The sequence below is a fragment of the Ovis canadensis genome, chromosome 18 (genome assembly GCF_042477335.2).
Source record: "Ovis canadensis isolate MfBH-ARS-UI-01 breed Bighorn chromosome 18, ARS-UI_OviCan_v2, whole genome shotgun sequence".
Lineage (NCBI taxonomy): Eukaryota > Metazoa > Chordata > Mammalia > Artiodactyla > Bovidae > Ovis > Ovis canadensis.
Genome location: NC_091262.1, coordinates 47,893,549 through 47,907,918, shown reverse-complemented (window position 1 = coordinate 47,907,918; position 14,370 = coordinate 47,893,549). Strand labels below are relative to the sequence as shown.

The 14,370-nt window shown below is 51.2% G+C and overlaps 1 protein-coding gene across 22 annotated transcripts in view; it reads left to right on the top strand.

Moving 5' to 3' along the window:
- Positions 1 to 14,370, top strand: part of CCDC33 (coiled-coil domain containing 33) — a 136,873-nt gene that overhangs the window by 60,491 nt on the left and 62,012 nt on the right. For 9 of the 22 annotated variants that reach the window (XM_069559592.1, XM_069559589.1, XM_069559591.1 and 6 more), the window contains one exon: positions 7,291 to 7,411. The exons of 12 other annotated variants lie outside the window; for them this stretch is intronic. In XM_069559592.1, the coding sequence (XP_069415693.1) occupies positions 7,367 to 7,411 (45 nt within the window). In that variant the 5' untranslated portion in view covers positions 7,291 to 7,366. Of the gene's footprint in view, positions 1 to 7,290; positions 7,412 to 14,235; positions 14,366 to 14,370 lie in introns of all 22 variants that reach the window. One more of the 22 variants, XM_069559572.1, reaches the window with a different exon arrangement.

Genomic DNA, 14,370 nt, shown 5'->3' with positions numbered 1-14,370 from the left:
GGGGAAGCAGGATTCAGCGCAGGAGGGACAAGAGGGTGGGGAGACCTTGTGGGCAGGCAGGGAATATTCGCAGGAGCCTCTTTGCAGCCTGAAGGAGCTGGATGCTTGCTGGAACCCGGTTGGAACTGGTTGCTGTGGCGATATCTGCAGTGGGGGGTGGGGGAGACTGGGGGCCAGGCCAGGAGGTGGGGGAAGGGTGGGAGGTAGCTCAAGGATGTGTTAATGAAAAGCAAAGGGGAGTCGCAGACCCCGTGTCAGGGCCAGAGCAGGCTGGCGGCAGAAATGGCTTGTCGGCCACACAAAGGGAACTGTAGGAGGCCGGAGGGGCACAATGCCCAGAAAAGAAGCTGATGAGGCGTGTTTGTAGCAAGGAGACAGGAACAGGGAGGATGGCTGTCCATTTCCCCCAATTACAGCTCATCTGCTGGCTGCCCACATAGAGCTCCAGAGATTGGGGAGGGGGTGGTGAGAAATGCAGGCACTCACCCCTTGTTTGGCCTCAGTAAATTCCAACTGGATTTGAGGACTCAGGGCCCATGGGTAATGGCCATGAGGGGCTTCAGGCTTCACAGCTACTCTTGTAAATTTGACTGGGAGCACTGGAATCCCCCAGCTGAGTGTTTTGAGTCTGCTCAGGGCTGGGTGAGCATATGGAACACTACAGATGGTTAATGAGCAAGAAAAGGGTGACTGCTACAAGGAACATTTATTTGCTAAGAATTTTATGGGTTGAAAAACATATACCCCTTCCCTATAGCACTTATTAGGAGAGGGACAGTTTTTCTTCTTTAAAGTATTAACATTTTGCAGAGCAGGAACATGAAGCTCAGAGAGGTTAAGTAACTGGCTACAAGTCACAAAGCAAGTCAGTATGTTGGTACTAGAAACTAGGTCTACTGACTTCATCCCTTGCCTTACTCTACTTTCTTTTTTTTTTTTTAAATAAATCACTTAAAAAGTGAAAGTATTCCTTGCTCAGTCATTTCCGACTCTGTGACTCCATGATCAGTAGCCCACCAGGCTCTTCTGTCCATGGAATTCTCCAGGCAAGAATACTGGAGTGGGCAGCCATTGCCTTCTCCAGGGGATCTTCCCGACCCAGGAATTGAACCTTGTTCTCCTGGATTGCAGGTGGATTCTTTATTGTCCGGGCCACCAACGAAGCCCTATATTTCTGTTTCATTGCATTATTATTTTCGGCTGTGCAGCATATGGAATCTTAGTTTTCCAGCCAGAGATGGAACCTGCACCCCCTGCAGTGGAAGCACAGAGTCTTAACCACTGCACTGAAGTGAAGTCACTCAGTCGTGTCCAACTCTTTGCTACCTCAGGGACTGTAGCCCATCAGGCTTCTTTGTCCATGGGATTTTCCAGGCAAGAGTGCTGGAGTGGATTGCCATTTCCTTCACCAGGGGATCTTCCCGACCCAGGAATCAAACCCGGGTCTCCCGCATTGCAGGCAGACTCTTTACCGTCTGAGCCACCAGGAAAGCCCACATCACCAGAGAAGTCCCTTATTCTCCTTTCTTGGAGGCAGCTTCAAGTCCTTTCAGTGCCTATTTCCTCCTCTTTCCTTTGAGCATGAATCCCATATGGTCGGCTCTTGAGGGACTTTGGCAAGTGTCTTTCCCTTTCCGTGCCTGTGGGGAGGAGGAAACAAGGAAGAGTAAGCAGCAAAGCTCTCAGCTCCTCCTCCACCCCCTGATCCAAATGACCCACTCAGCTTACGTGACCCAGCAGCGCTGTGCTCCCAGTGAGCCTGCAGGGCCGGCAGCTGTCCCTGGTGCTGAAACGTCCTTGTCTCAAGAAGAGAGGCAAAGGGCAAGGGGCTATCCAGAATCTCCCTCCAGTATATCCATCCACCCCGATTCTCCCTTTCCCATTCTCCTCTAGATCTCTCTTTTATCTCCCTCCCTCCTCCATCTTCTTATTTATTTCCTCCTCCTCCCTCTCCTCTTCTTCCTCAAATCATAGGTTTCTAGAGTGGGAAGATGAGTCCAGGGTCACTAAATCCAGCCTCTCACATCAGCCATTTACCAACCATGTGGTGCTGATAAGTTAGATCACCTCTCTGAACCCCAGGTCCACACTTAAAAAACAGAAATGGTGATTCCTCCTTGAGGGTCTGTGGTGGAAATTTGTTGGAATAATGGGTCAGGAGTGCCTGTCCCTATGCCTGGCAATCAGTCAGTGCTTACTGAGTAGGATCACCATGATTATTTCCAGGTCAGTGGTGCTCCTCAGAGTTCATCCCAAAGCTCATGGATTTGAAGACAAAACGAAGTCTCTTTGGAATGAGTTTCCTAAATGCTGCAACATCCTTAGTGTTTAGACCAGTTTTCATTTATAGACTTTTGTTGATATTTGCATTGAAAGATTTCTTGATTAGAGCATTTTTTTCTTACTGAGCCTCATTTTTCCCCCTCTACAACTTATGGGACACAAGCCCTCCCCCTCCTGCCTAAGGAGTTAGTAAGAGTGTCTGTGACCACAGGAAGGGGCCTTATTCCCGGGAAGGGGTACTATCCGTACTTACGTGTGTGTCTCTGGATCTGTCCATGAGTCTATTGCTAAGGGGACTGGGCTCCGTTCCGTGTGTGTTCATCTCTGGGCTGGGAATCTGGGGAGCAGGAGAGAACTGCATCGTTCGGTCCCAACAGCGCCTGGCGTGGACCCTTACCCTGTGCAGGCATCAGCACTGCTTGTGAAGTTGTGTGTGTCTGTGTGTTCTACAGCTGTGCACGCATGTTGATTCTTCAGCGTGGGCCCCTTGCTCACCTGTCACTGTCTCACCTCATTCGCAGGGACAGTGATCAGCTGAGCCCTGCTATGAGCCTGTGTTCATTTCTATCTCTCTCCAGAAGTTATTCTCAAGGTGGTGGACAATGAAAAGAAAGAGGAGCTGTTGCCCTTCCAAATCCCCATCAAGTCCTTGCCTGTCTTCTGCCCCTACCACTTTGAGTTGGTGAAAGTGAGGCAGAGCCCTGGGCTCTGGGGTCATGTAGGCCTAGGACAAGTAGAGAGAGGGCAGGTGGGCACCACCTAGATGACCCCAGCTATTCCTTCAGAGCAACTCTGGGCATCCCAGGCTGACCCAGTATTGCAACTCTTGGGCCATGTGGGACTCAAGAAACATAGCTCCCAGCAGATAAACAGGAATGATTTCCATAAGAATTTGGAATTCTTCGAGTTCATCTCCATAAAACAGTCCAGTGAGCACAGAACATCTACTGCATTAAATGAATACACCAATTAAAGATGTATTCTCATTTCACACATATTTAAAGAAAGGGAAGTTACCTAAAAGTCAAAGAAATACAGTATTTACAGAGCACCTACTATATTCCAGGTCCTGGGCTAGGTACCACACACACCATCTCTGATTCTCAAGGTGAATCGTATTTTGCATACATAGAACTGAGACCCAGAGAGTAGAACCCTCTCATCCTGGGTGACAGAGTAAGTGAGTAGCAGAGTCAAGGGTGAGCCTAGGACACACTGTCTCCCACGCTAGCTCATTCTGTGCTGTCTCCATGTTGCCTTGGCAGGAGGAAGGCTCAGGAGAATTGGGGTGTGTGGGAGATACAGTGTTCCTTGGGATGCACCCCACTAGTGGACAACAGGGCAAGAGCCTAGAGGGGTGCATTCCAAGGCAATAACCCCTCAGTCCATGACCCAAGCCTCCCTGCCCCAGTGCCCCCTGCCCAACCCTTCTCCCCATTGCTGACTGATAGAAAGGATAATTCAGTCTTTCATTATTCAAGTACTTTATTAAGCACCTACTGTGTGCCAAACACTGGTAAGAGATGAACAGAAGCATCACTTTTCCCTCTCAGTATACATCACAGACCTCTATGATTGTTTAAAGAAAAATGTGAAGTTAGCCTGGGTTCCTAACCCAAGTTTCAGTTTGGTTCAGTTCAGTCGTTCAGTCGTGTCTGACTCTTTGTGACCCCATGAATCGCAGCACGCCAGGCCTCCCTGTCCATCACCAACTCCCAGAGTTCACTCAGACTCACGTCCATTGAGCCAGTGATGCCATCCAGCCATCTCATCCTCGGTTGTCCCCTTCTCCTCCTGCCCCCAATCCCTCCCAGCATCAGAGTCTTTTCCAATGAGTCAACTCTTCGCATGAGGTGGCCAAAGTACTGGAATTTTAGCTTTAGCATCATTCCTTCCAAAGAAATCCCAGGGCTGATCTCCTTCAGAATGGACTGGTTGGATCTCCTTGCAGTCCAAGTTTTGCTGCTTACCAATGGTATATCCATAACCCCCTAGGCCTCTATTCCTCCTCAGCAAAACTTAGACACTGTCCTTCCTAGTGTGGACATTAGGAAGCTCAAGTGCCATGATGGGCATAAAGCACATAGCAAGGGGCCTGGCACATAGTAGGTGCTCAGTTCAGATTAGTTCTCCTCCTCCCTCCCTCCCTCAGGCCCTGGCACTGACTTCTTTCCAAACAAATCCTCAACCACGGCCCCAGAAGTCCATACCTTCCCTGAGCTCCAAGGAGAACCCCATGCCCAGGCCCTCAGGATGAGGAAGCAAAGATCGAGAGAGATTAGTGCCTCACCGGGGACACTGAGCAGTTCAGCCATAACACTGGGAACATCAGCAGACCTCCTGACTCTCTGTCCGCTTACAACCTTTATCACATCTTTACAAAGAGAACAGGCAGGCAGTGGTCCTTGTGAGGGTGATGAAATATTCAAATAGAACAGGGAAGATTTATTGTATTGATCTCCTTGGAAGGGCTCGCAGGGACCATGAGCTTTAATTATCATCTGGGAGCCCCAGTAGAGCAATGCCAAGTGATTGCAGAGGGCTGGATTTATGGCCAGGGTCGGCCCCTTAGTCGCGCTTCCTCTTGTGTGTCTTCTTCCAGCACCCTGTCCCTAGCCCACTGAGTCTGGGAAAGTCGATGAAGCCACTGCCAAGACCCAACTGTATGCAATGGTCATTCAGAAGGGCAGCTTCATCCCCTGCTACATCGACCACAACCACACAGCTCTGGGGTGTTGGCACTGGGACCCTCAGGCATGGGGTGGGGTCCAACTTTAAGCAGACCCCAAGCTCTGCCCTTGGCTGCCACCTCTGGCTGGCCTGATGGTGTGAGGCAGGGGTGTCTGGGGAAGAAATTGAGAAAGAAAAAGGCACTGGGCCTTTCAAAAATGGCCGAAGTAGTTTGTATAGAACCTGCCCTGGGATGGCAGGAGTGATGGGGATAAAAATGACCATGATGATCCCTGATCTTCTCCAGCACTTTCCAGGCATGTGACCCTGCCCTAACCTTGCTCTGCTCCTCACATACCATGCAGGGAGGACAGGAGGTTCCCAAAACCTATGTCTCCCTGACCGTCATGGGGTGAGGCAGAGTGCCCAACTGTGGCCTACATTCTCTGGTGTTTTCTCTCTTTTTTTGTCCCTTCAAGAGTAGTGACCCCTGAACTAGGGCTTACATACCCTGAGGGAAATTTTTAGGGACCTCCTTACCCTTCTTTGTTTCTGAAGAGATTTGGCTGGTCTTCCAGTTAGGTCATCATTCATTCATTCATTCAATGAATGCCTCTTCCATTAGCCAGGTCAGGACCAGGCCCAGCTTGGGCCTAGCTGCCATACATGCTCCCCTCCCCCCATTACCTTCTATCTCCAGACCTATCAGTAGCTCCAGGAGGACTGGCAATGCTCCAGGAAGATGTGGTCTTGGGACCTAGCCCTTCTCCCTTGCCATCAGCCTTCAAACAGCCCAGGATGACAGATTCAACTCCAGTCATGGCTGGAGTATGATCAGGGTGGGAGACAGGTGGCTCCCACCTAGGCTCTGGGCTTCCCCTGCCCCAACAGGGCTGGTCTGATCTACCCCATAGCACTGTAGGCCCGGTAAGGCAAGACGTGTTCGTCAGCCCCATTTCACAGCTGGAAACACTGAGACCCAAGGGGAGTCTGGTACTGGAGCCCAGAGCTCCTGACCTACATCTCTGCTTCCCCTTGAACGCTAAGGGTGTCAGACCTGCAAACACCCTCTGCTCCCATCTACCTCTCTCCCCCTTTGATCATGTCTTCCCTGAAGACAGCCAGCAGCTCACACACACACACACACACACACACACACACACACACACACAAGGAAGAGTGACAACAGCTTGGCCTTGCTGTCCCCAGATCACACCCCTCAGTGAGGGGCTACACCTGTCATATCCAGGCTGAACTTTGGCCTGCAGGGCACCCCCCACTGTGGGTCTGCTCCACCCCCACCCCAGCCCTCTGACTTGTCCTGTAGAGTCTGGGCCCCTTTGCCCGCCAGCACCCTGCCCACTCCCCTGCCCCAGCACAGATGTCCTTCCTGTCTGCTCCTGATGGCAGAGCAGAGAGCACAGTGGAAGAAATTGCTTCAGGTTGGCATGAGCAGGTAGCTGTTCATTCACACTCAACCATTCAGAACAGAACAGTTGGAAATTAACACCTCCCCTGCCATGCACACACACTTCTCAGACCCCCATCTCAGCCCTTACACCTGTTGAAGTCCCTGTGAGTAAGTCTAACAAGTTCCAGTGAAGTCCCTCAGGCCCTGACCCCACTTCCATCCAGAGTTTAAATTGCCACCATCAGAGATTCAGTCTTTTGATTTTAGTAAAGAGATTCTGTCTCTTGTGAGAGCTGAATGGTCCTCATCACTGTTTTAAGCCCTTGTCAGCTCATACCTGTGTGGAGTGAGCAGGCAACCAGCAGGGAGGAATCCTGGCAGGGGAGCTTAGGAAAGGGCACTGGAGAGACAAAGGGAGGAGAGAAAAGAGAGAGAGATCCAGAGCAAGCTCCTACTCCCAGGCACTCTCTTCCCACTGAAAGCAGTGCTAGAAGGGCCAGAGAAAGTGTGGTCCAACCTGGCAGGGGCCTCTTCCCATCCCCTTCCTCATCCTCCTGGCAGTCTCCTTGGCCCCATCCCTGGCCCATCCTCCTTCTCCCCAGGCCTCTGTTGGGTCTGGTGGGTTCCCAGTCCTCAGGAGGGGACTCAGTGAGGCCGCCGTGAGTCCTGGGGAAGGAAACCTGGGCACTGCAGCCCGTATCCTGAGCAGGGCTTTCTCAAGGCTAGGACCAGTGATCTGAAGGATCAGGGTCTATCATCTGTCTGGGGGTCCAGACCTGAACGATGCGGGCTGCTTCACCCTTTTCCTCTCTCACATCAATCCAGCGCCCACATGGGAGTCCTCGGCCACCAGGTTGGGCACAGAGCCAGCAGTGCTGGACACCCATCGCACTCCTGTGCTGAGGAGGGTCTCTTTGCCTCCCCAGGGACAGTCAGGTAAACCAGAACCCGGCCACCACGGGGCTTCCCGTCACCCCACTCTCCTTCCCCACGCCGTCCGGAATGAACTTTGACATTCCTCGGGTCAGCCAGAACGGGTACCCTCAGGTATGGCGCTTTCCCTCATTCGCCCTGTCTCTGGCTCATATCTCTAGTAGCTCACCCACTCATGTATTTGCTCACTCAGTCAGCTGTTCACTTGACTGTTAAATAAGAGTTCACTGGATCCTGGCCTGTGCCCTAAGGCAGGGCTGTCTGTGCTGTGGAGCAGCTGCCCTCAGGGGAGTTTTTGGTTTGGTGAAGACAGGAGTCACATACGTGAAAAGGTTAAATATATAAAATAATGTATAATAGCAACAAACCAGGAGGGACTGGCAGAGCCATAAAAATCAGAGTGGAGATAAATATTATGTGATTCCACTTACATGCAGTACCTAGAGCAGGCGAATCATAGAGACAGACAGTAGAATGGTGGTTTCCAGGAACCGGGAAAGGAGAGAAGGGGGAGCTATTATTTAATGGGTACAGAGTTTCTGTTTTGTATAATGAGAAAGTTCTGGAAATCAGTGGTGGTGATGGTTATGCCACATGGTAAATGTACTTAATGCCACTGAACTATGTACTTAGAATGGTTAAAATGATAAATTTTATATTATGCCTGTTTTACTACAATAAGTAAAAATTTTTAACCAAAGGTGAGAGGGGTGTGAAGGCTGGACAGGTGCCCAGACGTTGGACCGCTGAGTTTTTAATAGGGAAGGGTTGGTGTAGAATGGCTGAGAACAAGAGCACAGATGTGGAGGCAAAAACGCACAGGACGTGATACACATCCGGGCTGGAGGGGAGGGCGGTGGGTTTGAGTACAGCGTGGGGGCGGGGTGTGCAGACTGGCTGGGTCCAGCAACGGCCTCACTGATCTCTTCCCATAGTCTTCCCTTTGCCCCACACCATGGTCCCAACTTTCCTGGGGTCTTGAATAAGATAGGAGTGCTTGGGAAGTGCTTCTTGTTGTCTGCCAACCAGAGTTTGTGTCTGGCATAATGAATATAGAATGAGGTACCTCTTTGGAGCCCCAGTCTCCATTTAAAGGCAAAGACACTGGAAGAAGGCTTAGACATGAACAAGAGTGATGGTGGTAAGGAGGGGTGGGACAGAGGGGGACTCTGGGGACAGAGGCTTCAAACCCAAACCAATCCTCGGCCTGATTTCCCCGGAGTCATCTCACTCATGGCCCTGCATTTGCCCAGAAAATTATGAACCAATCAGTAAGCAATCCCGAGGGACAGGAAGCGCTGACTGCTTTAATGAGTGAGCCCCCTCCCTACCCTGGGGGGCTCTGGCTGCCTTTGCTGCCTAACTAGTCTGGGTGGGGGCATTGTTCCCAATGCCTCTTGCACGTGTGGGACTGGGGGCCAGAAGCCCAGCGATGATGGGACACTTGCTGAAGGTCACCCGGCCGCGGCAGTTGGGCCAGATTGGGAACTCACTGGCAGCTGGCAAAGGGGTGCCCAGGTTCCAGCAGTGAGAGGACATGGGCAGGCTTCTGTGGCACAGGCAGGGAGATGAGGGGGGTGAGCAGAGCCCTACCTGGAAGGGGCACCAGTCAGCAGCTCACACGGATCCCTGTCCTGTCCTCTCTCAAAGTTATCAGTCCCCTCATCTGAGTTCAGAGGTGGGGGATGGACTAGGTCACTGCTGGGACCTGCCCCTCGGACATCTTGGGGTATAGTGATGTCCCACCAGTCACGCACCATGACGCAGCACTGTGGGTGGGGACTCGAGGGTTTAGAAGACCTGAGTTTGACCCCTCTTCTGTGACTTGCTGGCTGGGTGAACTTTGGCAAGCTTCTTCTTTTTTTTTTAAATCTGTTTGGCTGTATGGAGTCTTGGTTGTGGTACATCGGGTCTTCTGTGTTCATAGTGACAAGCAAGATTTTTTTTTTAGTTGCAGCATGCAGGTTCCAGTTACCCAACCAAGGGTTGAACCTGGGCCCCCTGCATTGGGAATGTGGAGTTTTAGCCAATGGACCACCAGGAAAGTCCACTTGGCAAGCTTCTTGATTTCTCCAGTTCCTAATTTCTACCTTACTAGGCTGTTAGGAAGACTTACTGGGTTAACTTCTGCAAAATGTCCACATCCTGGGTGGAAGTGAAATGGATTCGGACCCTTTCACAGCTGCCCCTCCCCTAGTGCAATGCCCCCTCTGAGGCCAGCCTTGCCATTGCCCTTGTTACAATTGGCTGCAAGTAGCATGAACCCTAATTCCCATCAACTTAAACTCTTATGGCCCCTTGGGATGGATCCCCATGAAGATGCTGCCAGAATTGGTTGATGCGTGGGCTCAGCAGCATGCTCAAGGACTCAGGATCTTTTCAACAACCCTGGATTGCCATCTTCAGCCAGTTAACAGCTCATGGGTACATAACGTTCTGGCACCCCATCCAGAGAAAGAGGTGCCAAGACCAGGAGGACAAGAGAACTCTCCTTCCCACAAGTGTTGTTTTTTTTTTTAATTTATTGAACTGTAGCTGATTCTCTGCTAAACAGCAAAGACTCAGTTTTACACATATAGACATGCTTTTTATATATATTCTTTTCCATTCTAGTTTATCACAGGATATTGAATATTAACCCCTGTGTCATATAGTGGGACCTTATTGTTTACCCATCGTCCTACATAAAATAGTTTACATATGCTAATCCCAAACTCCCCTTCCCTCCCGCCACCCCCCTCCCCCTTGGCAGCCACAAGTCTGCTCTCTGTGTCTGTGAGTCTCTTTCTACTTTGTAGATAGGTTCATTTCTGTCGTATTTTAGACTCTACATACAAGTGATGTCATGCCTTATTTGTCTTTCTCTTTCTGACTTACTGCCCTTAGTAGGCCAATCTCTAGTTGCATCCACATTGCTATAAGCGGCACTATTTCGTTCTTTTTACCGCCTGAGTCGTGTTCCATTGTGTATATGTATATATGTTTTCTTTACCCACTCATCTGTTGATGGACGTTTAGGTTACTTCCTTGACTTGGCTATTGTGAATAGTGCCGCTGTGAACATAGAAGTGCCTGTATCTCTTTGAGTCATAGTTTTGTCTGGGTATATACCCAGGAGTGGGATTGTTGGATGATACGGCAGCTCTTTTGTTTTTTTAGCTTCCTGAGGAACCTCCATACTGTTTTCCATAGTGGCTGCACCAACTTACATTCCTGCCAACACCCACAAGTGGTTTTTATGAGGACTTGGCAACCTCCTCCAGCTGCCCTTCAGAAGACTCTCCCCCCCACCTCATCTTTTTGGCCAGAATTGGATCGCATGCACGTCTCTCAGCCAATCACGGAGAAAAGGCATGGCAAATCACCCTGCCAGTGCAGACAGGTGTAGAGAAGGGGCACCTGGACCAAAGCTGGTTCTGGGCTTGGAGGAAAGAAGGGGATGGCTGAGGGGTAGGCAGCCCTCAGTGTCTGCTTCACTCCTCTCGGAGCCTGGTGATGACAGCGAAACCTGAACTCTGATGAGTTGACTGGGCACAGCCTGTGGGACCCAACGGAGGGTGGAACTTAGGAGTCACTCCTACCCTGGCCTCCTACAGAACTGATAGAGCTCCTAGCTGATTAAATGCAAGCAGTGGAGTCTGTGCCCACTTGCATCTCTTCCCTGCTCAGTTCCCACAGCCAATCTGCACCCAAGCTCTCACGAGACCCCTTTCCCTTGCTGGCGTCTCCTTTTGGCTGGACAATTGCAGCAGCCTCCAGCAGGGCCCTTCCCATCCATCCTGTGACAAGTGGCCACAGCGGCTCCCTGCCCAGGTTTAGGCTTTCCCCCTGGACTCCTTGTCCCTACCACGGACAGGGCAAAGCCCTCACTGTCAGCCAGATACACAGGCCTTGTCCCCTCCAGCCTCCTGGGTCTCTGTCCCTGTTCACCCAGGCGTTCTCTAGCTACACTGGATGACTGGCTATTCATAGCCATGCTGTCCTCTGTCACCTGCCAGTCTTGGCCTCTGCTATACTCTCAGACTGGAGTGGTCTTCCACCTTCTTATACCTCCTGCACAATCCCTAAGGCCCTCCCCTCTCCAGTCAGGAAGTCATAGCTTTTCTCTCAGACATTTGGCTTCCACGACCCACAACTTGCTTAGGCCTCTGCATGGATCATAAGTGTGTGTGTGTGTGTGTGTGTGTGTGTGTGTATCCTAACCCCCTGGCAGGCAATGAGCTCCAGAGGGGAGCATGGTCAGGCTCTAGTTCTCCCATAGGCCTTACTGCACCCCAGTATCCATGAGCATGGAGAAGCCTCCAATTAGTATTTGCTGAGTTCAACTGAACTGAGCCTTCACCTTCACAGCCAAACATCTGCTGTCTCCTTCAGCCTTCACAGCAGCCTGTCAAAGCATGGCGCCCAAAATGTCTTCTCACTGGACAATGAAAACCAGGTCTTAGAGAGGGGAAGGGACTTGCTGAAGGTCACACACAAGGTTGAAGCAGACCCGGGCCCAGAGCCTAGGTGTCCCAGCCACCCAGCATCAGCTGCCCCCTTGGTGGCCACCACTGCGTCTGGGCAGAGCAGGCAGCAGCAGGCATGGGTGTGGCTGTGGTGGACCCTGGGGAAATGTGAGGAGGGACCGTAGGCCCATGTAATGAAGGCTCTGTCCCCGGGGAAGGCAGGTCTGCCTCAGTGGCTGGGGGTTAATGGCTTTGCTGAAAATCACAGCTGAAGGTTAATCACATTCCTTATTCCACAGCCTGCCAGAGCCTTTGCCATTAGCATCTATGGGGAATGGCTTCTGCACTTATGGTGCCCCCACCCCATGCTACCAGCATCTTCACCAGGTCCCTGGTATCAGCCTCGGGAGATAGTTTAACCTTGATTCCTTGCCCCCACCCCATAAACACAGGAAAGAGGCTGTCCCTTCCTCCGCAGTTCAAGGTCTGAAAGGATCTTTCCTGGGGGACTCATCTGGGAAACCATTCAGGGAGGGAGCTGTCCTTCCTGGCCAGGCAGACACTGTTTCTTGCTGTGTAGACTCCATTTAGACACATTAATAGCCCCTAGAGAGCACAGACAGCATCCATTAAACAACCCTCTTCCTGGGTGGGGCAGAGGGGGCTGTCACAGGTCCTCCTTGAGTGCCTTGGTATCTGGCAGATGGTCCAGGCTGTGCGGATGCCCCTCTGGGATTCGGGAGAATAGTCGCTCTGGGATGGGCATAGTTTGGGGATAAATCCTGAAAGGCCATTCCCGGGCACCACAGAACCCAGAGCAGCTTCTCTGACCTGACCTGGTGGCCAAGTCACTGTCCCTGAGCTGCCACCAGCGCCTGCTCTCAGGAGCACTCCCATCACCCCTGATTTCAGGTCCCAAAGTGACTGCAGCTCATCTCCCTGGGGGCAGAGGCAGACACAGCTGAGCCTGCAGCCGGGTCTGGGAGGATGGGAGAGACACTTTAGTGTGACAGGCATCAGGCCCTGCCATGGCGGGGGAGGGGACCCACACTGTGCTTCACAATCCTGCTGTCAATAATTCCTGGAGCCGGCAGTGCATTTGTGCTGACCTTTTCGAGTGATGACTGATTCCCGCAGGAGAGCCAGAGGTGGGAGCAACTGCCACCCACCTAAAAGCCCCAGGCTGGGGGCAGAGGCACGGCAGCTACTTGGAGAGTTTGTGCCAATGACCCCCAAGCACCTCCCTGGGTTGGGACCATGCGGGGCTGCCTGCTGGGTGTTACAGGCTGACACCACCACCGCCCTCCACCACACACACACACCCAATCCCATCACTTACTCATCACCTTTTGGCCTTTGCAGATGCTTGACCTTCTCTGCTTGGAGTCCCTCCTCATTCTAGGGGGTCCACACACGCCAGGCTTGATGCCACCTCCACACGTTGGCTCAGGAGGTTTTCCCACCCAGAATAACAGCCTCCCTCCCTTCAGCCTGCCAGACCTTTCTCTTAGAGGCTTTCTCTAGTCCTGCTTCCTTCAAGCAGGCTTTTCTGATCATCCGTGGGAGTGTCTCAGATAGTCCCTTGTTTGGAAGCTATCGTTAATGCTGTCTCGTTTTGTTGTTTAAATACTAGCCACATGTGTGCCCTGGATACTGGCTTAGTCCCCCAAATGCCCTATTGAAGACCTGCTGTGGCTGCTGCGAGGGGCTGGGACACCGATGCAGGGCAGAGAGGGACTGGTGACAAGGACAGAGGTCACATCTAACTTGGCATCTAGAACACCACCAGCCATGGGTGGGAACACTGGTATAACTGTTGGGGAAGAGTTTCCCCATGATGAATCAAGTGTCTTAAAATATGTATGTCCTTTAATTCAACAGTTCTATTTTGGGTACTTGTTCTAAGGAAATAATTTAAGATACAGAGCTATGTATCAAAGATTATTTGATGCAGTTTATTGGATAAATGGGAAGGGAGAAACCAGGATGCTTGGACATGACAGAATGTCCTGCAGCTACTACAGATGGGTAATTAATGTTACTTAGGACTCTGGATATGCTCAGGTTTTAATGGTAAATGTAAAAAAAAAAGGCAAGATGACGATTACACGGCGATTATATACAAAATAGGCATAGGAAAAAAAAACTGTCAATAAAAAGAGGTAATTCCCTGGCAGTCCAGTGGTTAGGATCACAGGGGCATGAGTTTGATCCCTGGTTGGGCAACCAAGATCCTGCAAGATTCACAGTGCAGCCAAAAAAAAAAACCAAGAAAGGAACATGCAGTATTATAAACAGTTTTCTCTAACATAGGAATTCAGGTTTTGTTTCATCTTTCTGCTTTTCTGTATTTTTCCAAAACTGTGTTGCTTTCAAAATCGGGACAAATCTCTGTGACGTATACAGACATGTACACAAGCTGATGTCTGAACATTCCTTGATTCAGGAGAAGCTGTGACCCCACCACCTACTCCCACCTTCTCCTTGCAGCTGTTCAAGCCTGGGGGACCCCCAGAGCTGCCCCTGTGGCATCAGTCCTTCCTTTTCCAAAACCAAGTTGGGGCCACCAACTTCTCCGAGGACACAGCCCTGGTGCTGGAGTACTGCCCCTCGTCTTCAAGTGAG